Source organism: Mobula birostris, chromosome 2 (genome assembly GCF_030028105.1).
Source record: "Mobula birostris isolate sMobBir1 chromosome 2, sMobBir1.hap1, whole genome shotgun sequence".
Classification (NCBI taxonomy): domain Eukaryota; kingdom Metazoa; phylum Chordata; class Chondrichthyes; order Myliobatiformes; family Myliobatidae; genus Mobula; species Mobula birostris.
Window position 1 is genome coordinate 48,828,834 of NC_092371.1, and position 27,067 is coordinate 48,855,900.

The window sequence follows — 27,067 nt, forward strand, 5'->3', positions numbered from 1 at the left end:
CATTAGATTTGGATCATCGAGATCTAGTCACAGCAGGACTGAAAGTATTTGACAATCAGGCAGACAATTACCCAGTCTGCCAGTTATCTGTCCTAGAAGTCACATTTTCACAAAGATGTGGAAGAACTAATCCTCAAATCTAGTGAAGAGCTAGGTCTTCTCTGTAAGTGTCTTATTGGGGAGTCGCTGCCACATGCAAAAAGGATTAGGTCAGTTCAAATTAATAATTCAGCTAATGGTTTGCAAATGCCGTGGCTCTCCAGAGGAATTGAAGAATCTCCCTTTAGTCGACCTGATTATTTTCCAATGCTCTCACACCAAGAACTACAGAAGCCACTGGAGGTTCCAGATCAGTTGTCAGAACTGCAAGCCACAAAAAAATGATGGTTACTACTAGGACTAAATTTCTTGGACACAACAAGGGGAATAAACTCCATTGTGGAAAAACTACCAAACAATACACAAGAACAGTGGATAACTGAAGGGTTCGTATAAAAGGAAGCATCGTACCAACAATCCACCATTTTCTTTCTTGTGGAATTCATCTGCCCCCACACAGAAATGTGAAATGAGTTCATTCAAAGAGAGGTCTTCGGCAAAAGCATGGAAAACCAGAGCCCCTATCACGATCAACAAAACTGAAGTAGAAGACTCTCTCATGAACTCTGATAGGCAGTGTCCTGTCCATAAGAAATGTTACCCCTGGAGGAAATGCAGAAAATTCAGGGAAAAACTGCTCACAGAACGAAGAGACTTCCTAAAAGAGCATTCAATGTGTTTGAAGTGTTGTGCTTCAACAATACACCCATTAAAAGACTGTAAAGCTGTCCTACGCTGCACTGAGTGCAACAGTGACCAGCACTTCATTCAGGACCAGCACCTTGGTTATTACTGGTTCCAGTAGACTCACAGCAGAGCATGGGGGGGGGGGGGTGCAGTTGAGCCTTCATCAGATGTAGCTACTTCCTCATGCACAGATGGATGTGGGAGAAAGGCTTCCAATCCAAATCCTGCTCTAAACTATGTCAAGGCAACATCTATCCAAAAGGAATGTCCTGGGCAAAAAAATAAAAGCATAAGCATATGACATTAGATGGTCAGATCAATATGCCCTTGGCAAAATTAACATTCTTTGACATATTCAGTATTCAAGGTTCTGTTACTGGAAGAAGAGCCAGCGGGTTTGTTATAGAGTCAATAGGAGGGGAGGACTGCTTACCCTTGCCAACCCTCATAGATTGCAACTATATTCCCAACAACAGGGATGAAATTCCACCTCCTGAAACGGCATGCGGTCATGCACAATCTTAAGGATATAAGTAGTTGACAAGGTCCGCCCACCTGATCCTTCTGCTGAGATTTTCCTTTTCCTTGGCAGAGGCACAATTTGTGCACATAAAGTATGTGAGCAGCACAATGGCTGGCACAATGCACCGTATGCCTGAGTTTGGTCATAGTTAGTGAAGTCTGTCTCTATAGTGCTTATCAGTCCTCTGTCAGCATATTTAAGATTAATGTCATGGAGAATGGGCATCCAAGTCATTTCAGACTTAGAATCTATGTGAAAGAGAAGATTGTAGGCAAGCAAACCAAACCCGCCTGACATACTTACCTCTGCTCAACCAGATTCTGGCAAGCTGGTCTTCTGTCACTTAGAAGATGATTATAAGCTAGGACCTTCCATCAAAGGTGAAGTCATCCTTCAAATCATGAACAAAGAATTTAACAAAATGTGTCAAACAGTTGGGCAGCTCCCCTTCCTTTCCATTGTCCACCACAACTCTTACTAAACAACAGAGAGCAGGCCCTCAATTGACTCATGTCCCTCAGTTGCACATTGAGAAGTAAAGCAGAAATGAAAGATCATTGTGCAGGTTTCATGGAGAGACTCTGCATTAACAATCATGCTGAGTTAGTGCCTCTACCAGATCCCAACAAGGAAAACTGGTATCTGTCCAACTTAGGTGTTTACTACCCCCAGAAAACAGCACGAATATGAAGTGTGCTGTTCAAATGCATATCACAGAACGAAGTGCCCTTGCAAGGTTCAGACTTCAATAACAGTCTGCTTTGGGTCCTCATACACTTCAGAACTGAGTCCGTTGCAGTGACGGAGGACAGCAAACAAATGTTCCATGGCTTCATTGCTTGAGACTACTTCTTGTGGTTTCATGACTGCCATCTGGACAATGAAATCCTGGAGTACCACATGAGAGTTCCTGAATTTGGTAACTGCCCTCCCCAGCTGTGGCAATCTATGTCTTAAGAGGACAGCTATTAAGGGAGAGAAGGTATGTGGAATGATGTATGGATGTACATAGAAAGGCAATTCTATGTTGATGATGGTCTTAAATCATGTTCTAGTGTGGAAAAAAACAGTGAGTATGTTGAAAGCAGCAAAGACATGTTACCACAGTCTAATCTCAGACTACATAAGGTCGAATCCAACAGTGCTGAGGTCATATAATGTTTCCCATCTGAAGATATGGCTAAATGTCTACAGAACCTTGATTTTGGACAGGTCTTCCTTCCTATGCAGCACAGTCTGAGCCTTGGATGGGACCTTGCTACTGACACCCTTACTTTCCACGTCACTGATCGCGAAAGACCCTTTGCATGTTGTGGCGTGCTATTGATTATCAATAGCCTACTTGACCCTCTTGGATTTGCTGCTCCAGTCAGCATCCAGACACACTTCCTGTTAGGAGAGTTGACCTCAGACATTTGTGGATGAGATGTCCCACTCTCTAAAAAGACACACAAGCAGTGTAGCAGTGCTGTTCTTCCCTTCAGGATCTTTACTATTTGAAGATTCTAAGAACCTACACAACAATACCACTATCTACAGTTCAAAAGAAAGAGTTCTGCATCTTCTGTGATGTGTCACTGAAGCTGTTGCTGCTGTTGCATACCTGATGGTCACAAACGCTGCTGGATATGGTGGAGTTGGTTTCATCCTGGGCAAAGCAAAGCTTGCTCCCAAACCAAATCTTAGCATAGGAAGACTTGAACAGTGCTGCTGTTCTAGCAGTTAAGATGGCATGATGATAACCAAAGAGCTGCACACAGAACTAGATGATACCAAGTTTTTTACCGACAACACGGTTGTGCTCTGTTATACATTTAATGAAACAAAGAGATTCTATGCTTATTTACATAATAGGATCTAGCATATCATGCAATCAACCGAGAAACACCAACGTAACTATTTTCCTACTGATCTCAACCTGTCTGATCATGCCATAAGAGGGCTCCAAGCTAATTGGAGGATGGATAAAGAAGTCATGATTCACTTCAGAGCTAACTTACCAAATTGTAATTCTGGGTGAGAACCATGTAACCACTCTGCTCATTAGACATGGCCATGAGTAAGTATGTCATCAAGGCTGGTGCTTTTAAGTGAGAATAGTTGAAGAATGTGTAGTAAGACTGCTTTCAAAATCAGGCTCCGAAACTATCCTTCTTTTGCCAAAGAATTAATTAAATGAGAATTTGATTTTTAGTTTTAGTAGTTTAGCTTGACATCCTCTGGATGCCAGAGAGGGGAGTACTCTAGCTTCTAGAGGTGCAGTTTGTTTTGTATGAATATCACTTCCTGTATGTAAGCTTTTTTATATCATTTAAAGTGTGGATTAATTTGGATTCAATTTAAAGCACACAGTGTAAAGACATCCATTTTCATCCTTTCTTTATTTGCCCTTGAAACAGCAGTATCCGTGAGCCTTAAGTTTATGTTAATATTGCTAAACAATTAGTAGATATATTTCAAAGGAAGTATTACATTTATTGTTTATTATTATTGAGATATTGTTGCATCATGTGTTTACTCTTGTTTACATGGTATAGTTATGGAGTACAGCGTGTGCGTATTATCTTGGTCAACACCGATTGTGAGAATAATTGGCAGTGTTAGTGTATTCCTGCACGCAACAATTCTGTATTGAATTTAATATGTATTTTACTTAACTTTCTGCAGTTTCACACATAAGATCTCATTAAAAACCCTGAAGAAAGCTTCTGTCTTGGGTGATTTTTGAGAAGTTGTTTAACTCTGCAGTAGATTAATATCAAAAGCCATCATAGCAACATAAAGGCAGAATCCAGAATCCACGGCCTGAGTTCTAGTTGCTGTTTACTGTCTCATTAAGACTTTCCAGATTGCTATGGTATTCAAGCCTCCAATTTAATTGATTTTACAGCATCAAAAAAAGTGTGGCTGGGGGGAACCTGAGATGTCTGGATTGGAGACAAACAAGAGAAAATCTGCAGATGCTGGAAATGCAAGCAACACACTCAAAATGACCTACTCCTCACCCTTTTTTCTCCAGTCCTGCTGAAGGGTGTCAGCCCAAAATGGTCAACTGTACTTTTTTCCCATAGATACAGCCTGGCCTGCTGAGTTCCTCCTGCATTTTATGTGTGTTGCAGGGTTGGAGGTAAGGGTTAGGGAATGCAAATAAGTGTTGATGGTGGGCTGAATCATATTCAGATTTGGCTTTTGAGCAATGAGGAAGGGTTAATTAGCAATCTTGTCGTGAGAGGCCCCTTGGGTAAGAGTGACCATAATATGGTGGAATTCTTCATTAAGATGGAGAGTGACATAGTTAATTCAGAAACAAAGGTTCTGAACTTAAAGAGGGGTAACTTTGAAGGTATGAGACGTGAATTAGCTAAGATAGACTGGCAAATGACACTTAAAGGATTGACGGTGGATATGCAATGGCAAGCATTTAAAGGTTGCATGGATGAACTACAACAATTGCTCATCCCAGTTTGGCAAAAGAATAAATCAAGGAAGGTAGTGCACCCGTGGCTGACAAGAGAAATTAGGGATAGTATCAATTCCAAAGAAGAAGCATACAAATTAGCCAGAGAAAGTGGCTCACCTGAGGACTGGGAGAAATTCAGAGTTCAGCAGAGGAGGACAAAGGGCTTAACTAGGAAGGGGGAAAAAGATTATGAGAGAAAACTGGCAGGAAACATAAAAACTGACTGTAAAAGCTTTTATAGATATGTAAAAAGGAAAAGACTGGTAAAGACAAATGTAGGTCCCCTACAGACAGAAACAGGTGAATTGATTATGGGGAGCAAGGACATGACAGACCAATTGAATAATTACTTTGGTTCTGTCTTCACTAAGGAGGACATAAATAATCTTCCAGAAATAGTAGGGGACAGAGGGTCCAGTGAGATGGAGGAACTGAGCGAAATACATGTTAGTAGGGAAGTGGTGTTAGGTAAATTGAAGGGATTGAAGGCAGATAAATCCCCAGGGCCAGATGGTCTGCATCCTAGAGTGCTTAAGGAAGTAGCCCAAGAAATAGTGGATGCATTAGTGATAATTTTTCAAAACCCGTTAGATTCTGGACTAGTTCCTGAGGATTGGCGGGTGGCTAATGTAACCCCACTTTTTAAAAAAGGAGGGAGAGAGAAACCGGGGAATTATAGACCGGTTAGCCTAACGTCGGTGGTGGGGAAACTGCTGGAGTCAGTTATCAAAGATGTGATAACAGCACATTTGGAAAGCAGTGAAATCATCGGACAAAGTCAGCATGGATTTGTGAAAGGAAAATCATGTCTGACGAATCTCATAGAATTTTTTCAGGATGTAACTAGTAGAGTGGATAGGGGAGAACCAGTGGATGTGGTATATTTGGATTTTCAGAAGGCTTTTGACAAGGTCCCACACAGGAGATTAGTGTGCAAACTTAAAGCACACGGTATTGGGGGTAAGGTATTGGTGTGGGTGGAGAGTTGGTTAGCAGACAGGAAGCAAAGAGTGGGAATAAACGGGACCTTTTCAGAATGGCAGGCGGTGACTAGTGGGGTACCGCAAGGCTCAGTGCTGGGACCCCAGTTGTTTACAATATATATTAATGACTTGGATGAGGGAATTAAATGCTGCATCTCCAAGTTTGCGGATGACACGAAGCTGGGTGGCAGTGTTAGCTGTGAGGAGGATGCTAAGAGGATGCAGAGTGACTTGGATAGGTTGGGTGAGTAGGCAAATTCATGGCAGATGCAATTTAATGTGGATAAATGTGAAGTTATCCACTTTGGTGGCAAAAACAGGAAAACAGATTATTATCTGAATGGTGGCCGATTAGGAAAAGGGGAGGTGCAACGAGACCTGGGTGTCATTATACACCAGTCATTGAAAGTGGGCATGCAGGTACAGCAGGCGGTGAAAAAGGCGAATGGTATGCTGGCATTTATAGCGATAGGATTCGAGTACAGGAGCAGGGAGGTACTACTGCAGTTGTACAAGGCCTTGGTGAGACCACACCTGGAGTATTGTGTGCAGTTTTGGTCCCCTAATCTGAGGAAAGACATCCTTGCCATAGAAGGAGTACAAAGAAGGTTCACCAGATTGATTCCTGGGATGGCAGGACTTTCATATGAAGAAAGACTGGATGAACTGGGCTTGTACTCGTTGGAATTTAGAAGATTGAGGGGGGATCTGATTGAAACGTATAAAATCCTAAAGGGATTGGACAGGCTAGATGCAGGAAGATTGTTCCCGATGTTGGGGAAGTCCAGAACGAGGGGTCACAGTTTGAGGATAAAGGGGAAGCCTTTTAGGACCAAGATTAGGAAAAACTTCTTCACTCAGAGAGTGGTGAATCTGTGGAATTCTCTGCCACAGGAAGCAGTTGAGGCCAGTTCATTGGCTATATTTAAGAGGGAGTTAGATATGGCCCTTGTGGCTACGGGGATCAGGGGGTATGGAGGGAAGGCTGGGGCGGGGTTCTGAGTTGGATGATCAGCCATGATCATAATAAATGGCGATGCAGGCTTGAAGGGCCGAATGGCCTACTCCTGCACCTATTTTCTATGTTTCTATGTTTCTATGTTAACCAAATCCACTGCTAAATCTGCCTTTATAGATATTTTGTCAATAAACTGTAGGAACAAATTCCCAAGCTTCCTGTTTGATGGAACTCTTATTGGTTGACTATTAGAAATTGATACATTATAATTTATGATTTTGATTTGGTTGGTTGAAAGGGAGAATTTGGGACCCAAAGTAGTACTCTAATAGATGTGAAAGCTGAAGTAAATATTGAAGTTAGATCAAGTAAGTGCAAAAGGTAAGGGCAGAACTGGGAGTGTGGTATGTCTGATAGGCCAAGCTATACTTACTGTAATCCAGGGTATGCTCTGCATTCATCTACATTGCCTCACAAGTCAAATAATTAAACTCAGAGCAATGGATTCGCGCAGAGGATTGTGATATTATAGCTATTACTGAAATATGATGGAGGGATGGGCAAGACTGGGAGCTCAATTTTCCAAGGTATCAGTTCTTCCAGTTTGTCCGAGTTGGGGGTGAGAGAAGACCATCATGGCAGAATTTAGAAAGGATATCCCTGGGGAACATCTAGTAAGGTCATATGGGAAAACTTCAAAATAAGAAAGAGTTGATCACATTGACAGGATTATAATAAAAGCCCTCCAATAGTCACCAGGAATTAGAGAAGCAAATTCCTAGGGAAATTACAGGTGAGTATGGGAATAATAGAGTTTTGATAGTAAGTGATTTTCACTTCCCTAATATTGACTGACACTGCCATAGTACTAAAGGAGTAGGTAAAGCAGAATTTGTTAAGTTTGTCCAGGAAATTTTTCTGAAGCAATTATGTAGATGGCACTATTAGAGAAAGGACAACATTTTACCTCCTCTTAGGGAATAAGGTTGGACAAGTGGTTGATGTGTCAGTAGGGGAGTACTTTGGGAACTGTGATCATAATTCCATTAGTTTTAGGACAGTAATGAAAAAAATATGACTGGACCTCAAGTTGAAGTCTTAAATTGGGGAAAGACTAATTTTGATGATAATTCAGATAGGAATTCGCAAAAGTTGACTGGGAAAGATCACTTGCAGGCGAAGGTATGTCTGGCAAGTGGGAGGTTTTCTAACATGAAATAAGAAGAGCTTAGGGCCAGCAAGATTTGCAAACATTTGTTGTTAAGAGATATTAAGAGTCTGGTCAGCAAAAAGGAGGCAGCTGAATCAAGCTAGTCCCTTGAGGATTATAAGAAGTTAAGTTAAAAAAGGGGTCATGAGATATACCTGGTAGATAAACTAGGTAAGCCCTAAGATATTCTTTAAGTATATTAAGAGCAAAACATAGCCTGCTGAGTTCCTCCAGCATTTTGTGTGTGTTGAGTGAAAGTACAGACCCCTTTACGAATCAGTGTGGTAAAGTATAAGAAGAATCATAGGAAATAGTCAAAGTCTTAAATGAATACTTCTCTATATTTACTGTGGAAAAGGATATGGAAGCTAGTAGGTTTAAAGAAGAGCTCCTGGAGTAGTATATCAGCGCTACAAAGGAGGAGGTATTGGAGGTGTTCAAACGCATAAAGTTGGACAAATCCTTGGGTATCACCCACCTGACTAGGTGTATCCTTTGTTATTAAGGGAAATACAGAGTTCTTTTCAGGGGCCTTTGTTAACCATAAGAGAGGTGTCGGCCTGCAATATCCCCATATTTAGATTTGGCATGGTAGACAACCACCAGTGAGTTGTACATGAATCAATGCATTTCTGATATCAGTCAGTGCCTGTACCCTGCACCACAGAGGTGCTGATTTCAGTCCTAGTCCACTGCTCTACTCCAGACTGAGTCCAAGTGTGGAGATCAGTCACAGTGAACAAAAGAGTTACTGTAGATACAACTTGTAAACACAAGAGATTCTGCAGATGCTGGATATACAAAGCAACACACACAAAATGATGGAGGAACTCAGCAGGTCAGGCAGCGTAAGTATTCATTTTAGATAACATCAGATGGAGGCACACAAATTACTTGTACCAAATAGTACACTCCTTCTCACCTACTTTCTGGAAACAAGCGCTTTTGAAGGAAACACTTAATGTACATTTGATCAAATTGATCGCAATGCTATTCTCTCTTCATATCATCCCTAATTTTGTTTTCAGGGAAAACGGAATCAACATTTATTAACAACCTGAGTTCAAAGATCCCTGTTGACTTTGTCAAGTATGAATTAAAATGTAACTTGTGATATCACTGGCCAATTATTCACACATGACTGACAATATTTAATAAAAACTTCTAGCAAAAGGCAAACTACCTAATTTCCTGCAAATGTATTGTATATACAGTATAAGTGCTTTACAAATGCAGGAGGATGATTTCCTACATGCCTTAACCACGTAGCAGAGCAAGAAGTTAGTTGACACCAGTAATTTTGAAACCTCTGTGGTACAATGCGCTGGCAGGGGAAGCTAAGGATAGGCTGACCAACAAAGAACACTTGGCTGTCAGCTCTTCACTGGGCCATCAGCTAATGGTAAGGATATTTCAGACCAATGCCAATGTTGTTACTGTATCCCTTCTCTTTCCTTCCCCAAACTGTATTTATTACATGTATTATTAGTAAAATAGAAATGATATTTTGTGTTCTACCTTTTAAATGCTCTCATGTAATGAGGAGTAATGAAAATTTACCTCCCACAAAGGTCTTCTCCAGATAATCGATAATTTGGTTGTAGTCACTAATGATATTGTCCCCATGGATTACCACCGGCACTTCTTCACCTAAATTCAGCCGCATAAACCATGGTTCTTTATGTTCAGTTAATGGTAAACTGACGTCACGTTCATCACACAGCACGCCTTTCTCTGCAATCAGTAAACGAACCTGAAACGAAGAGGCAGTTTTCAGATGGCTTGTTAATTATAGAAAACAAATGAAAATCAATACCGAACTAATGGTGAAGAGAGGGGATGTATATTTAGATTTGATAGCACGTATTTACTGAAGATTTTAGAGACTTCCCAAAAACCTGTCTCATACATCTCATTATTTCTACTAGTGGTTTCAGTGATTCTTCTTAACCACAGTCCAGCTACTGTTGCAGCTTCAGTCCCTGGGTCCTTTCCATGGCATTGGTTTGAATAAAAATAACTTGCATTAGTAATGAATTCTGATTTTGATTCATATTTCATGCTGTGATAAATAATACGTTGTGCAAATATTGCATAGGGCTAATTTCTACAGGAAGCATCTTGGATAGTCTGAATACATTAATTTGCATGGCTAACATGTGTATCATAAGAAGGTTATTAATGGCACAGTGGGCTTTATTTTTGAGACAAATAGCAAATTTGTGATCGTAAAGACCAAGTAGAGATTAGCTGTTTCACTGCACTTTGCAAATAATGAGATTGTTATTAAAATTAACCAGTGTATTAATGCAATCAGAATGTTACTTCATCCTCCCAATATCTTTTGGAATGATATAATTAACTTGATCATTTATACCGTGGCCATTCTGGCTCCTTGTTCCAGGTAAGGAAACTTACCAGTCAGGTTGTACCTTCAGCAATCCCATTAGAGATCACTTTACCTACTTCAGGTATTCAGAAAACTATTCACATGTGGATGCATTGTGTCACATGACATCCAGTCCAGTAACAGAGTCAGGGAAAGCTCACTTCAAGTGGAACATTGGAACAATCATATAATGTTTTTGTCAACATGACAACTCACATATTTTGTTGTTACTACCATTGGATCATTTGTGGATTCAGTTCTGTGCCATGAAAAGCAAGTTCAAATAGGTTGAGATTCTCCATATGGTCATGTCTTCATGCAGCAAACAATATTTTTCTAAAGGTTGGGCATGCATTTCTGTTTTTCTACATATTATATCTTTTATAGGGGAGTTGTGATGATGAAAATAATAATAATAATAATAATAACATTGGTTCTTGAAATCTGAAATAGTCAGAGAAAAGCTCAAAATACTTGAGAGGTAAAGTAGCATCAGTGAAAAAAAGAAACTGTGTTAATGTTTTATCAGAACTGGGAACAAGGAAACAAGTAGATTTGAAGTTGCAGAAAGAGGGGGAGGTAATGGATAGAATAAAGTGAATATCTCTGCAAGACTGAAGATGGAGTTTCCCTGTGGATAAGATTGAGCTGGTCAATTGGTTGATAGTTTATTGAGGGAAATTGGTGAATAAAAGGACATAAAGGCTATGGAATGAGAATAGTTGGAGGTAATACTCTGATTCAGGTTCAGTTTCAGTTTAATTTATCACATGTATATCGAAGACGGAGGCGGAGCGGAGTGATGATGTCGCTAAACGGTGACTCCTTCGCTTGCATCTTTGGAAACAGTGCTATTTCCATCCTTAATATCTTTATTTTTCCATTTCAGGGTTCTTTTGAAGACCCTGACCTGGAGTTACACGCTGACTACGGTTCTTTGCAGGGAATGGGACCCGTTCTCAGGGTTTCATAACCAGCCATTGTTGTTCAGCACACCAAGGGCTCGGCCTAAGAGTCCGGCTCAGCTTTGGAGGCCTCGGGGCTCTGGAGACGGGTGGATCGAAGATCGGTGTCATAGCAGGAGACTTGTGTGTCGTCAGGCGAGCCAGAATGTCTACGGCTATGTGCCCAGATCTTTGGGCTCAAAAAAAAACCAACGTAATGGCCTTTTAACTTCGTAAACCAATGAGTTGTTTGTTATGTCTCCCTGCTCGCTGTGAAAATGGAGACATCTCATTCTCCCTTATTAGGGAGAGAGAGAAAGCCTGTGGTATGTCAAATACCAGGTGAAATGCGAAGACTTTGGGCTAACTGCAAGTCTGTGTCTTTGCTGTTGCTTTGTTCACACTTGAGTGCTCGGTGGTGGGTGCCGATGCTTTTTTTGCTGGTGGGGGGAGGGGGATTGTTGCTTGCTGCCGATTACGCATGGGAGGGAGGGAAGCTGGGGGGATCTTTGGGGTTCTATCATTTAACTGTTGTTCATTCTTTGAGTCACTCTTCTGTTTTCATGGATGGTTGCGAAGAAAAAGCATTTCAGGATGTATATTGTATACATTTCTCTGACATTAAATGTACCTTTGAAACCTTTGAAACATACAGTGAACAACCAAAGTTCTCAAGGATGTGCTGGGGGCAGGCAACAAGTGTTGCCACACATTCATGACTTTGAATGATGTTCAGAGTAGAACAGATGATGATCAGAGTTATTCTGATTATGAGAGGAGGGATAACTGATTCTGAGAAGTGTGTTGTGCTGAGTAGTTTGTTACTCAGGGATACGCCTCTTAGAGTTGAACTGCACTTCACTCAGAGATAGGGACCTTTCTGCCCACTGTCAGTTAAAAGTTTTCACAGGACCAGTGGCCATAAATAGAATGACTTTTGAGAAATGGTGGTAGGCGGCCTTGTGACACTGATTTTCTTCTTCCAAACTGACTGATCACAGGCCCTTCATCCAATTCTATTTAAACCAGAAATAGAACTGTAAAAATGTATTTGTCATTTGAAATCTTGCGTGCTCCCAATGCTTCCTTTCTTGGGAATTAAGTTTCAGCCATACATTCCAAAAATACTTCACTTTAGGATGTTTTTGGATTGTGAAGGATGCTACATAAGAACAATTTTATTCTGATGTTGCAATTTCAAAACATGGCATTGTTTCAAAACTTCAAATATTTAATGTAAGTGTAGTATTAATGCTCTGTCTCATTTCTGTATCACAAAAATATAGGCATTCATTAGGATGAAGAACTGAGAGAAACATTAAAGAGATAATATAGCATTCTGTTATTGTTTTACCTTTTACTGCCTTGATATAACATGTCATGGTCTTTATGAATAAGATGGCGCTGGTGATGCCCAACCACTACTTATCGGCGGCAAAAAAAACAAAACAAAGAAAACTACTATATACCTTATTAATAACACATTATTAATAATGATCAATGCTAACAATGGAGAGGTGAGCAAATGATGGCAAAGCAAATGAAGACGCAGGCAAGGCATGGTCATGGGAGGTGGCGTCAATACAGAGTCGCGGCATCCCCAAGAGCAAGGAAAGTTCCGATGTCTGATTGATTTTAGTGCCGCCGAATTGGAAAGTTTGGCTACGGGCTGTATCTTGGGGAAGCAGGGTTCATGCCCCAGAACGGTCGGAGAGTGAGGGACGACCTGATCTTTGAATGATTTAAGCACAGGGCCAGATCAAAAAAGTTAGGGTGTTGAGACTGGAGCTGAGTTGGTGAGGGCCGGTTCTGCTCTCTTTGCAATGGTCACTCGGCTCTGCGCTGAACTGAAACTGCAGTGCAGTGGTGTTTGGCCTTGTCCTTCATAAAACCCCAGTTCTGATGCAATTTGCTTACTTTTATTGTTTGGCCAATTTGTTTTTTCTCTCTCTCTCTCTCTGCACATTAGGTGTTTAACGGTCTTTTTTTAATAGCTTCTTTTGGAATTCTTGGTTTTGTGGCTGCCTGTAAGGAAGTGAGTCTCAAGGTTGTATAATGTATACATACTTTGATAGTAAATGTACTTTGAACTTCGAATAATGGAATAATTGCTTTAGACAGAGGGTAGTGAATTTGTGGAATTCATTGCCACAGATGGCTGGAGGCCAAGTTATTGGGTATATTTAAAGCAGAGGTTGATAGGTTCTTGATTAGTAAGGCTGTCAATGATTACAGGGAGAAGGCAAGAGAGGTTGAGAAGGAAAATAAATCTGGTATGATCAAATACTGGAGCAGATTCAATGGGCTGAATGCTCCTGTATCTTATGGTCTTAACGGACACTATGCAAGATAAGCTTTTCAGTGTAGCTCGGTACATGGGACAATAATAAACCAATTCCTAAAACAAAAAATAATAACTCTATGGGTCTTCCCCAAATTATAGACTTATGAATCATGGATATCTGGTACACACAAAAGAGTGTTTGGGATGGATTTGCCAGCTGCTGGTGGGATTGTATGCATCATCTGCCAGATGGAATTGGGGCATTTTTGGGTGCCTTCTCTCACCACTGATCCAGACCAATCTTGCACTTGGCTCAACCAAGTAGAGCTGGGAGTACTGAGCAGACTGACTCACTCACTGAGTCAGTGAGGCTGGCTGGCAGCTGATCTTCCCACGCCTGCTCACTCTCCTGTCACAGCTGTTTGCATGACCCCTTCTCACAAACTGTTTGCTGCTTTTGTTCACTTCAGTGTATGGTTTGAGTTATGAACAGTTTTCAGGAAATAGAACTCTGATATACGCTGGGGACTGTCTGTAGAGTGGGTAACTAGGCAGAAAGATTAATAAAGCTCTCAGCAAAGTCTATTGCATTATCAAATCTTGCATAAACTAACTGCTGACTTGTAAATTTTATACTGACCTCCAAAAGTAATATGATATTTTGTTAGGCATTTTTGGAGAAAGCAGATCAATTGCACAAGTTTAAGTTCAGTTTTTAATCTCAAGAATCATGCAATTAAGGTTATTTGACCCATCAACCTGGTATTTCCACAGACAGCCTAGAATATGTACAATCGGAGGAGGAAGGTCCAAGAATATCCCCTAAAACAACTTCCTGTTTAAGATGGCGTTACCGAAAGCATGTGGCAGCTCAGTGATAGTTCAACAGGCAAGAAATTTGACTAAAAACATTACTAATAATACCTTTTCTGAAGTAAGTTGTGGTAAATTATCACCGCAAACAGGGAAATGAAGGCAGAATGAATTCGAGGGATCAATGCGCTGGTACGTTGCAGAATCGACACAAACGGAGTGAGCCATTTGGAGAGGAGAAGTCAATCCAGATGTATTACAATGCCCATACAACTGGCCCGGGTGCAAGGTTGGATCACTCAAGGTGCAGAGCTGATTTGGAGAAATGAGGAGTGGCTTTGGGCTGCGCGGTGAAATCTGGGCCTGAACCAAGTCGCTGGGCGGCATGTCTAGGCCCAGTATGTTTAACTGTGCTGGGGCCAAATACAACATACTGTTTGGACAATTTCAATGTTAGCCCAGTTAGACTGGAAAGACATCGCTCACTCTCCCGTGATGTTCATCCCTCTCTCCATAGCACTGAGGCTAAGAAGACTGCCACAGCTACTGTGCTCTGTGCCTGCTAATATGATAGCTGATACCAAGGCTTTGGGCCTTCTCCGGGCTGCTCCAGAGTTTGGATCTAAGGACATATTTTGGTTTGGAATATTGTTGGACACCTCTACTGTTTGCATGATTTGTGTTTTTTTTTCACTTTCTCTGCACATTGGGTGTTGCTCTGTATTTTTTTAAATTCAGTTCTTGTAGATTTCTTGCCTTGTGGCTGCCTGTAAGCAAACAAATCTCAAGGTTGTATAATTTACGCATTCTTTGATAATAAATGTACTTTGATCTTGACGTTGATCTTTGAACGCCAGTGATGGAAATCCCAGTGATGACAGCCTGTGTACTCAAGCATTCACAACCATGTTCAGAAGTACCAAGCAGATGATCCAGCTTGACTTCCTCCTGAGGAGCCCACTTTCACAGAATCCCAGTCTCCAGCCAGTTTGGTTCATTTCGTGTGATTTCAAGAAACAGATGAGAGCTCTGTAACAGCAGTGACTATGGGAGTGAACAACATGCCCCTTGTAATACTGAAAACCGGTGCTCCAGAGCAAGCACCATCTCCCTTTCAGCACAAATAAAACACTGGTGTTTACTTGCAACAGTAGAGTCCACAAAATACAGAACATAACCAATTCTGCTAATTATTACCCAAATCATCTGCAAGCTGAAGAATGTTGCCATCAACAGTGCTTTCACCACAGGAGTTCCACAGAGAGTGTTTCAGGTCCAACTATCTTCAGCTGCTTCATCAATATGTTGTTCCCTATGTCATAAGGTTAAAAGTGAGGTGTTTGCTGATCATCAAACTATGTTCATATCCATTGTCAACTTCTTAGCAAATGATACACCCAAGTCTGAAAGCACAGAACCTAGTCAAGATTAGGTGTGTGACAATAAGTGGCAAGTAACATTCACACCACAGAAGAGCCAGGCAATAACCATCTCCAATATGAGTCAAATCACCTACCCTGACAATCAATGGAATAACCATCGCTGAGTGCCTCACCATTGATATCCAGGAAAGTCAAAAAGTCAGTCAAAATAGAGTTCATTGTCATATGCAGAAGTACATGTATGCACGGGTATAGTGAAAAACTTAGTTGCACCTAGTGTCACATCAGCAGCATTCTCATGAGAAACAGAAATTAAGCATAAATCATACAACTTGCTAACAAGAAGATCACTATTAGCCTGAAACTCAACCAAAGCAGGCACATCAATGCCAATTCTATAAGAGCAGATTAAAGGCTGGGTATGCTGTGGTGATTGCCGCACCTCTTGACAACTTAAAACATTTTCACCATCTCGTGCAGGGGTTTCCAACCTGGGGTCCATGAACCCCTTGCTTAACGGTCCATGGAATAAAAAAGATTGGGAACCCCTGATCTAGTACAAGTCATGAGCATGATGGAATACTTGCCTGATGAGTAGAGCAACAACAACTTAAGAAGCACAACAGCACTCAAGACAAAGCTCCCAACTTAACATGTAGCCAATCCATCGTCTTAAACTTTCATTCATTTCATGACTGGCACATTGTGGCTGAAGTACGTATCATCTAAAATGCACTGTAATTACTCACCTAGGCTAATGCAAGCTAATAATCGCTACTACAAAGGACAAAGAGAACAGATACACAGCAACACCAACATCTGCCGATTACTCTCCCAACTGCACACCATTCACACTTGGAAATATATTGTTGGCCTTGATACAATGGTCAGATCACAAAAATGATTAAAACAATAAAAAATCTTATCAGGGATTTCATCCATCTTATCCCCTTAAATGAAAATTGTTCAAAAGACAGAATATCCATCATTCCACACTTGTACCAATGAACACAGGCTGGTTTCCATGAGCATCACCTTTCACTCTCTAAATACTACAAGACCATGAAAAAGCACCAGTTAGGCCAGTTTCTTCCTAAAATATTATCTAGTTCATTTATATGAAACATGATGGATAAAAGCTGTAATATTAATCAATGACCTAAAACTCAACCACTTACAATGAAGGTGTTAAACAAGGGTGAGTTATTGCCCCACTCTTTTTCTCAATCTTTCTTGTCACAGCATTTTTTAACAAAATAAATTTTATTCATAATAAAAGATTTACAAGAATAAACCATGCAATGCCCTTTCATTCTTTCATTCACGGTCAATGCATCAGCTAGAACTTTATTACAATCTTTAAAACCAATAGGATTGTTGCCACTTATGTGGCCCCCTGAGCTGGTACACTACTGCAATATTTGAGGGGCTTCCTCATTCAAAAAAGCCCCTCCATGTCCAGTAGTGGAATAATCTTATGCTGAGGTCCTCCCCCACTGAACCCTTGTGGTGACTGCACCAAGCATTAGTGCGTCCCTCAGCGTGTACTCCTGCAGCCTGGGATGTGCCAGTGTGCAGCATTCCTCTATGGACATCTTAATTTAACAGTAGACCAACAAGTTTCAGGCAGACCAAAGGGAGTCTTTCACGGAGCTGTTGATCTGCCAACAGCACTTGACGTCCTTCTCTCTGTGTGTCTCTGGATATAGCCCCTAGTTCAGAGAGAGTTTTCTTTCATGCAGTTACTCTGAATTAACCATGACACAGGGCCTTTGCTGCTTTCTCCGCACCTTTTATCCTTCCTGATGGCTTTGGCAAAGAGTTCAATACAGCACACAGACAAGGCAGGGAAGAGTGACTGTATCTCACCTCCAACAATCTTTCTAGAAGTGTAGAGCAAATCTTCAAAACTAATGTGAAACTGTTCAACTTAGAATCAATACACTTTAAAAGGTTACCTGAAACCTGATAACACTTGTATTTATGCATGCTGATTGGCCATGCCCCAAACTATTGTCAATGCCTTCACTACAGCACACAGGAGGGAGGGCCTAACTCTTAATATCCACAAGATAAAGCTGATCCACCCACCAAATTATCTCTGATAATGAAGACTTAGCATAAGAGCCTGGAAAACATGGACCACTTCCAATATCTTGGAAGGCCCTTCAAAGTTCAAATCCAATTTATTAAATAAGTACATATATGTCACCATATACGACCCTTTTAAGAGACTACTAGACAGGTATATGGAGGAATTTAAGGTGGGGGGGTTATATGAGAGGCAGGGTTTAAGGGTTGGCACAACATCGTGAGCCGAAGGGCTTGTACTGTGCTGTACTATTCTATGTTTATGTTAACTCTGAGATTAATTTTCTTGTGGGCATACATAGTAAATCCATAATAGAATAATAACCATAAAAAACAATGAAAGACCACACCAACTAAGATGTTCAACCAGTGTCCAAAAGACAACAAACTGTGCATATACTAGAAGACAAAAAATATATAAATAAGCAATAAATAAGCAAAAACCTGAAATGAAGAGTCTTTGAAAGTGAATCCATTGATGGTGGGAACATTTTAGTGAGCGGGCAAGTGAAGTTGAGTGAAGTTATCCCATTTGGTTCAAGTGCCTGGTGGTTGAGGAGTAATAACTGTTCCTGAACCTGGTGGTGTGTGTCTTGAGGCTCCTGTATTTTCTTACTGATGGCAACAGCAGGAAGAGAGGATGACCCGGGTGGTCGGTGTCCCTGATGATGGATGCTGCTTTCCTGTGACAACACTCTGTGAAGATGTGCTCAGTGATTGGGAGGGCTTTAGCAGTGATGGACTGGGCCATATCCGTTCCTTTCTGTAGAACTTTTTATTCAAGGGCATTTGTGTTTCCATACCAGTCTGTGATGGAGCCAGTCAATATACTGTACACACATATCGATAGAAATTTGTTTAAATGTCATGCCAAATCTTCACAAGCTCCTGAGGAAGTAGAAGTGCTGCTGTTCTTTCTTTGTAATTGCACTTACATGCTGGGCCCAGGACAAGTCATTTGAAGTGATACGGAGGAATTTAAAGTTGCTGACCCTCTCCACCTGTGATCCTAAATGAGGACTGACTTATGGACCTCTGATTTTCTCCTCCTGAAATCAATAATCAACTCCTTAGTCTTGCTGACTTTGAGTGAGAGGTTGTTGTTGTGGCACCACTCAGCCAGATTTTCAATATCTCTCCGATATGCTGATTCATCACTACCTTTGATTCAGACTACAATAGTGGTGTCTTCAGCAAATTTGAATGTGGCATTGGAACTGTGCTTAGGTACACAGTTGTAAGTGTAAAGCGAGTAAAGCAGGGGACCAAGCATACAGCCTTGTGGTGCACCTGTGCCGATGGAGATTGTGGAGGAGAAGTTGTTGCCAATCTGAACTGATTGGAGTCTGCAAGTGAGGAAATCAAGGATCCAATTGCACAAGGAAGTATTAAGGTCAAGGTCTTGAAGCTTATTGATTAGTCTTAAGGGGATGATGGTATTGAATGCAGAATTGTAGTCTCATCCATAGCTGCTCCAACATGCACGGTCCTGAGTTGGCATCGCCTGATGGAGTCCTTGAAGCATGCAAGCCTCCACATGACTTCAGTGTCATGATCCAGGTTGTGGAGGACTTCATAAGAGGTGATAGCATTTAAGGTCTGCCATAATTGTTGAGCATCAGCTCAGAACTGCCACTTTGTCCATGAGATGGCTTTATGGAGATCGTACCTAGACCTCTTGTAACTCTCTTGGTCACCACACCAGACCTGAATGCCTCTGATCTGGTCCTCAGTAGTTTGCAGATCTTGTGGTTCATCCAGGGCTTTGGGTTGGGGAAGACTCTGAATGATTTTGTGGAGACACACTCATCTACAACTGTTTTTATAACATTTATATGTACCTTAGCAACTGTTTATATGCATTTCTCAGTGAAGATGAAATTCATTGCACCAGCACAGCCTTTGGCTGACTGAGGAAAAGGGCATTTGAAAATCACGGCCTCAGACCTGGCACCAAAGTCAAGATCTACTGGGCACCTAAGAAGACAGCAGTGATCAGAGTCCTCTATTCAAAAGGCAGCTGTTTTGAATTAACTGTGACACAGACCCTCTGCTTCTTTCTCCACACATTCTTTGCAAACCTACAGTCTGCCAACAGGCATGTCAGACCCACATGGCCTGCCCCAAAAGTGACATATCTGATTGCTAATCTGCTATCATTGTTCAGTAGCTCATATGCTTTAAACACTAACATCACCATTGCTGCACTGAGTGAGAATTCAAAAGCAGGAGGTGACCAGTTTAAAGAACAAAGCAAAGGGTATACCATATTCTGGAGGGGAAATTCGGGTGAGGAATCCAATCAAGCATGAGCCCATTTGCTATCTCAGTGATTCTACCGCAGAATTAGTGAATACCTTATAATCCATTGACACACTGTAACATGGAACCAACATGATACTATCATCAGTGCACACAAAACAACCTTGGAAGCTACAGACGAATCCAAGGAAAGCTTCTATGTTAACCTTCAAAACAAAGTGAGAGAACTATTTCTCCTCGGTAACTTCAACAGGGTCCTTCTTGAAGCAACCATACTATTTTGCCATGGTGGTTAGCAGGAATTGTAATGGCAACACCAGGATCAAAGTCCCACTTAAATTATTATCCCTGTCTAAACCAAGGACTACGAAGATGTTCACATTACCCATGTCATTGACTGTTGCCTGTTGGATGAATCAGAAACTGATCTGTAATGAAGAGGCTCTTGATTTCTCTATCAAGTGAAACCAGGAGGAGATTAACCATAAATATAAGGCATTCCTGGATTGGCTTCATCATTTCCTGTCAGAATCATCTTACGTATAGACACTTCTGTGCCTAGCATTACTTCATGAACATACAATCAATCTATGTACAGGTATATAAGCTATCTTATGTATTTATTTTTATTGCATTTTTTATTTTTGTGTTCTTTATCTATTGAGTTTTTGTGCTGCATTGTATCTGGAGTAACAATTATTTCATTCTCTTTTACACTTGAGTATTGGAAATGACATTAACCAATCTTGAAGCTTGAATTAGAAGCTCAATCTTTATGCATAAGAAAAGAAGCACTCTACAGGCACTGGAAGGCAGTCCAACAGAAACCCTGTGACCTAATGAACAGATGTTAGATGGAAAGAGTTGCACAAAGTTCTGCACTGATAGCCATGATATGTCTGGGTTCTTCAGTGCTGTAATACCATCTATGGACCAGACACCAAAGGTCCTATCCTATTGAAGGTGAAGAACAGAGGTCTACTCATAAGGAACCCAGAGGCCATTGATGCCTGCTGACAGGAACACTTCAAAAGTGTCTTCAACCACACTTTAGGAACACACTAAATTTCATTCTGTAGCAACCTAATTGGACCAATCTTGTTGCTACCCCTGACCAACAGGAAGTTGAGAATGCTACATCCAAACTCAGGAATAACAACGCTTCAGAAGTGTCGTTATCTCTGCTGAAATCCTGAACTTTAACATAAAATACTCCAGGCACAAATCCATAATCACATTGTTCCGTTCAGGGGTGAGGAAACATACAGAAAAATTCAGAGCTGGCATAATTGAAACTACCTTCAAGAAAGGAAATATCTGAACGCAGCAGGGTCTCTCTGCTAATTAAATACAGGGAAAGTGATTTCAACTGCCTCCTCACAAAGCTGTTCCCTAAAGGACAATGAGCATCCTGTGGCTCTAGAAACACAAACAATGTGATCTTCACTGAGCAGAATTTGAAGGAAATGCATGGAGTAAGCACCGTCTATTACACATGGCCATCTTCAACCTTACGAAAGCCATTAACTCCATCGATCTGTGCAGAGGAATTCATTTTCATCTTATGTTTGCCTCATGATGGCCTGCAAGTTATGATACCAACCATCAGGTGTGATATTCAGAACTTTAAAATAATGTATTAGGAGCCCATCAGTGTCCTGCATAAGCAGTGGAAAAAGTGACCACTGCACGAACTACATATCTGCCCTATCAGCCACCTTCTGCCGCACGTATGGAAAGTCTGTGCTTCCTATTTTGGCCTTGTTACTCATCTCAGAACCCACAAAAAAAAAGAGTGGAAGTAAGTCATTCTTGATCCCAAAGAGTGGAAAAGGAGGAAATGATCAGACCAATGGATTCCATAGTGCTACACATATAGATAGATGAGCCCTCCAGGTAAACACTAACTACAATGATGTTCAAAACTAGCATTCATGTTTGGATTAGGAATATGCTAAAACAGTACAGGCCACTTGGATTCAGCAGCTACTCAATACAAAAGAACAGTATAGTGCAAAGGGACCACAGTTAACAGTAACTATTTTGCAGACGTTTAGTGTAAAGCCCATTCTCAAATATACTTCAATGATATCTTGGAATTTGGCCTCTGAGAATGTACAAACATGAGTACTACCTGCATACTGAAGCTTGATGTTGGTGGTTGGAGTGGCCTTGCTTCTAATGTGGAGGTGAGAAGCCCGAACAGCTTCCCATTAGTTCTGGAGATTAACTTCACTTCAACAGGAAGTTTGTCAAAGAGGCAATGCAATATTGAGGTAATAAAGGTTGAAAAAAGGATTGGAACAGTAACATAGCTTGCATTTGAACAACTCAATAGTATACCCATTGACAAGAACCATGGCTTGAATTCCATCAGAAGATAGATGTTGAAAGGTATTTCAGAAGACAGCTAAACTGGAAAAGTAATCTCCTATTTTTCTTCTGTTGACAAAGTATTTTACCAAGAGTAAAACATGCTCCACATATAGAGCATGGTTCTTGGAGGAATCATGCAATGAAAATCATCTAATTGTCTCTTTCAAATGATGGAACCGAGATCATGACCATGGCATTGATTTCTGTCCATAATGAAATGATTAATTAAAAGCCTTGTCATGACATTATTTATGGCATGAAACAATTAAATATCTATATAGATACTACAATCATATTTGTCCCCTCTTTGAGTCAATATTGTGGCATCCCTAAGGTCCCTGGATATGGATAATGAAGCTGTAATTTTGTGTACAAAGGTTTCTCTCTGAGGTTCCTTTTGTGTATGCTTATTCTGGTTGAGAGTGGTGAATCTCTGGAATTCCTAGACCAGCTTATTGGAAACACTTACAGTGGAGGTAGATCTGCTTTTTGAAAGATTGGGGGACTGAGGGCTACTGGGATCTGGCAGATTGAGGTCTAGGGTAGATCAGCCATGAGAGTAATCAATATGGAGGAGGTGTGTAGGATTGTGGAGCCTATTCCTGCTCCTATTTTCTTTTGTGTTCTTTTGCTTTGAGTTCTGAGACTTCAGCAGAGACTCTTCAGCTTTCTTAAAACTTTTATATGGCCGGAACATCCAAGGCTATAGAAGAGGAGCCAGAGAGGGGGAGAGTTTATCAAGGACATAGAATGAAATAGCAATTGTCAGAAAGGGCATCTTGATGTACTCTGCAATTGAATCTTTCCAATGATGCAATAGTCCTTGATTCCATGGCACAGAACAACATTCAGCCCAGTGTCACTACCAATCCAGACAGGCATGAGGTTGAAGAGATTCTAGGTCAACTGAAAACATCCAGACTTTTCTAACATAGTTTCTTTGCACCAGCATATGTCAAACTTCCAGGTTAATAAGTGTTTATAGCACTGATAAATTACAAAAAAAAAGAAAAATAGAATGGAAATTGAGGTCTCAGTAAAAAAAAGTTATTATCTTTACATATGGTTTAGGAAAATTGCTATGTATAGTTTTTGATTAGAAAATATAGCAAATATATGACTGATAAAATGTTAAAATATCTATCTTACTTCAAGGAAACTACCTCTTCAAATTCCAAAGTAATTTTAAGTTACATGCAGACAATTGGAGAGATGGGTTAAGGAGGATCAATCTCAGAGGGTCTATCCTGGACCCAATACATTGATATAATCATGGAGACGGCATGTCAGAGGCTGTACTTCATTAGGAGTTTGAAAAGATTTGGTATGTTCGCAAAGGACCTTTCAAAGTATCCTTATATGCACAGTGTTCAGAGAGCATCAGCACATGGTATGGAGGCGCCAATGAACAGGGTCAAAAGAGGCTGCAGAGGATTGTAGACTCAACTCGCTCCAGCATGGACACAACACTACACAAGAGCATCTTCAAAAGCCAGTACTTCAAGAAGGTGGCATCATCATTAAGGACCCTTGCCATCTACAATATGTTCTCTTCTAATTACTACCATCAGGCCAGAGCTACAGGCACTTGAGGACTTGCACTCAACATTTTAGGAACAGCTTCTTCCCCTCCGCCACCAGATTACCTCACTGTTCCTCTTTCACATGCTTATTTATTTATCATAGCTTAAAGAGATGTTTATATCTTGCAGTGCACCGCTGCTGCAAAGCAACACATCTGATGACACACTGTATGTCAGTACCAATAAACTAGATTCTAATTCCTAGGTACAGATATGCAAGAGATTTTATATTGGTTTCATACACCTGATATTAAACAGCTAGGTCTTTAATGTTAAAGGAACCACAGAAAATGAAGACCACAGTGGTGAAGATTAATGGTATGGATGCGATAGAAGAAATTGTCAATTGGTAGAGTGTCGAGTCCTTTAAGCAAAGAAGATAAACCCCCTTGTTAATGAATAGTTCACTGCAGTATGTATCAGAAATACTAAAAACTCAGGGCAAGGCTTGCATGTAACATTTCCAGGCAAACATCAATACAGCAGAATCAAATTTTAATGTGCATGCAGGAGAATTGCATATTGGTGAAATGATGTGTCAATTGATAGCTCAAGGTCCATTGTAAGACAGAATTCATACAATGAGTTAAAATGACTTCAAAAGCCTGAAAAGCTGATCATATGCAATATCTGAATGTGACATTGGATCCAGTTATATTCTTTCAGTCACATAAAGATGGCAAAATTGCTTATATATTATTGCCATGTTTCCTAATAAAAATATTTTCCTGTTACACTGAAAGGGAAAGAAGAACCCCTCGAAAACTTACACCGGTGCTACTGGTCAGGAACTATGCTTGATTGGAAAATTTTAAACATATATGAACAATGTCACGCGCAGACTTGTTTTACTTCCTGCAATTCTGCTAATGCTGGGGTACGGGTGGAATTCTTCCGCGCATCGCAATGATCAGGTCAAACATCTTAAAGGACGATTATTTCTTGATGTATTAAAAAAAGGCCGAGAGCAAGTCAGAAATCTTTAGACGTGTCTTGGAGAGCAGATGTGGACACGGCAGGGGTCAACATTTTATACAAAACAGTGGAATGACATTCAGAATCAACCTGCACCGGAAGGTCTAATGTCGCTTGATGAAATCTAATTACAATGTCTTACTGCTTTATAATCTGAGTCGTACGGAAGTGTTTACATTGCCGTGTTGTTCTCACGGTTTTACCGTATGCTGCTTCCCCTAGCACGACCACCCGAATGCCACACGCGATCATCTGAGGAATTACTAAACCTTTGTCTGCATTATGCAACAATGCGATTGTGTACAGGTGCTCCGATGACGGAAGGAGCTCTTTACATTATTCCATGTTTTTTTTTATTTTTCGAGGCATGTTTGGGTATTGTTGCTGCTTTCCTACAAATAAAATTCCTCAGGTAAAACGAAGAATATCTCAGCGCTCAGTTTCATTATCTTCAATAACAAAAACCTTTCACACTACGTCCTATGAAACATCAACACATTGTAATGAAAGCAACAAGGCGAATTCCGCAGATTGTAAGAACACGCTATAGGAAATGTTCAGAAAAAAATGTAACACGTTCTTTTCGTAAATGAAAACAAAGTAAGTGTATTAAATGAAGAGTGTCAAAACATAAATCTCTATAAAGTATTCCAGCTCTGTTATGCACTTTGTTACCGACCCCGAATTACAGTGTTTACCTTCTGTGAGCTGAAAGACTGGGTCCAGTGATACAAGACGATACCGTCACCGTCTTTTTCGTTTTTATCAGAGAGAAACCCCGCCTGTTCTTGAGCCGGAGTGCTGCTTTGTTCGCCCTCGCTGATTTTCCCATCGTTTTCAGTTGCTGAGATTGGCCACCAGCTACAGTTCGAAGCAGGAGAATTCTGAGACGCCATGACAGAAGGAAAAAGGGCGAGAAGCGAGGTGGGGAAGCATCAGCACCAGAGCCAGAAACAGGAAGAGACCCAACAACCTCCAACCTGTCACTGCATTTGAAATGTATAGTGTCTGGACGTGCGCGTATTTGTAAACTAATGCGTGTATGCTTCTGTTTAATTTAAAGTTAAGATAATCTAAGATTGTACATGAATGTTGATAATTATAGAATATTTGCTACGATTAGGATAGACTGCCTGAATACAACATTTTACAATCGAACATCCAATAGCTGAGTGCGGTTCAGTAGATTTCCATTAAATTATGTGCATACTTGTGGGTAGCTTGCAGATGAAAGCTTATCACTGATTCTTAAGTAATCCAAGAGGTGCACCCAGTCGGTATGAATTAAGAGAAGAGCTATCCAGACTAATGTCACTTTCCTCTTTTAATCAGTCACCTTGTAAACTACAGCACATTAGCTGCTCTTTCAGATACTTTTTAAATGTCTTGTCGTTTTCTTTACCTACTTACTCTCATATAGAGAATTCCAAGCTCCCTAAGTGGCAATATTTAATTTAATCCCTCTCCCAATCCTGCTACTTATTGTTTCTATGCATTGACCTCAACAATAAGGGGAATAGATCCTTCTCATTCAGATAATTCCTCATAATTTTATACTTCTCAATGAAAGTTCTATCTGCCACTTCTGTTCTAAAGAAAACAGCCTGAACTATAGCACATTGCCTTGTGGTGTCCCGAGCTGTGCTGAGTATTCCCAGCCTTACCAGTGTTATCATAAATCTCCTCTACTTCTGTGGGACCATAGTGTTGAATGCCAAACTGAAATCCAAAAACAACATTGTGACATAAGTGTCCTTGTTTTCTTGTTGTGTCAGGGCCAGTTACATGCTTTGGCACCCGTCATAGAGTAGCTTGGTCAGTTAGCATATTGGTAAGAGTCCAGTGTGGCAGTTTTTAATGTTTCACTTCATGATGATTGGTGTCAGTGCCACTGGTGGTAATCGGATAGTTCTGAAGGTGTAGAGTTCATTGGTACAGGGATGGTGGTGGCTGATTTGAAGCATGTGGGGACAGCAGCCCGGATGAGTGATGCATTGAAGACATCTGTAAAGACATCAGTGAGCTAGTGTGCACACTCCCTGAGTACT

At 40.7% G+C, this 27,067-nt stretch overlaps 1 protein-coding gene across 1 annotated transcript in view; it reads right to left on the reverse strand.

Moving 5' to 3' along the window:
- Window positions 1-25,954, reverse strand: part of gdap1l1 (ganglioside induced differentiation associated protein 1-like 1) — an 85,312-nt gene extending 59,358 nt beyond the window's left edge. Inside the window, exons 1-2 of the mRNA XM_072276928.1 lie at window positions 25,718-25,954; window positions 9,481-9,673 (exon numbers count right to left, since the gene is read on the reverse strand). Coding sequence (XP_072133029.1) covers window positions 9,481-9,673; window positions 25,718-25,915 — 391 coding nt within the window. The 5' untranslated portion in view covers window positions 25,916-25,954. The remainder of the gene's footprint in view (window positions 1-9,480; window positions 9,674-25,717) is intronic.
- Between the last annotated feature and the right edge of the window lie 1,113 nt (window positions 25,955-27,067).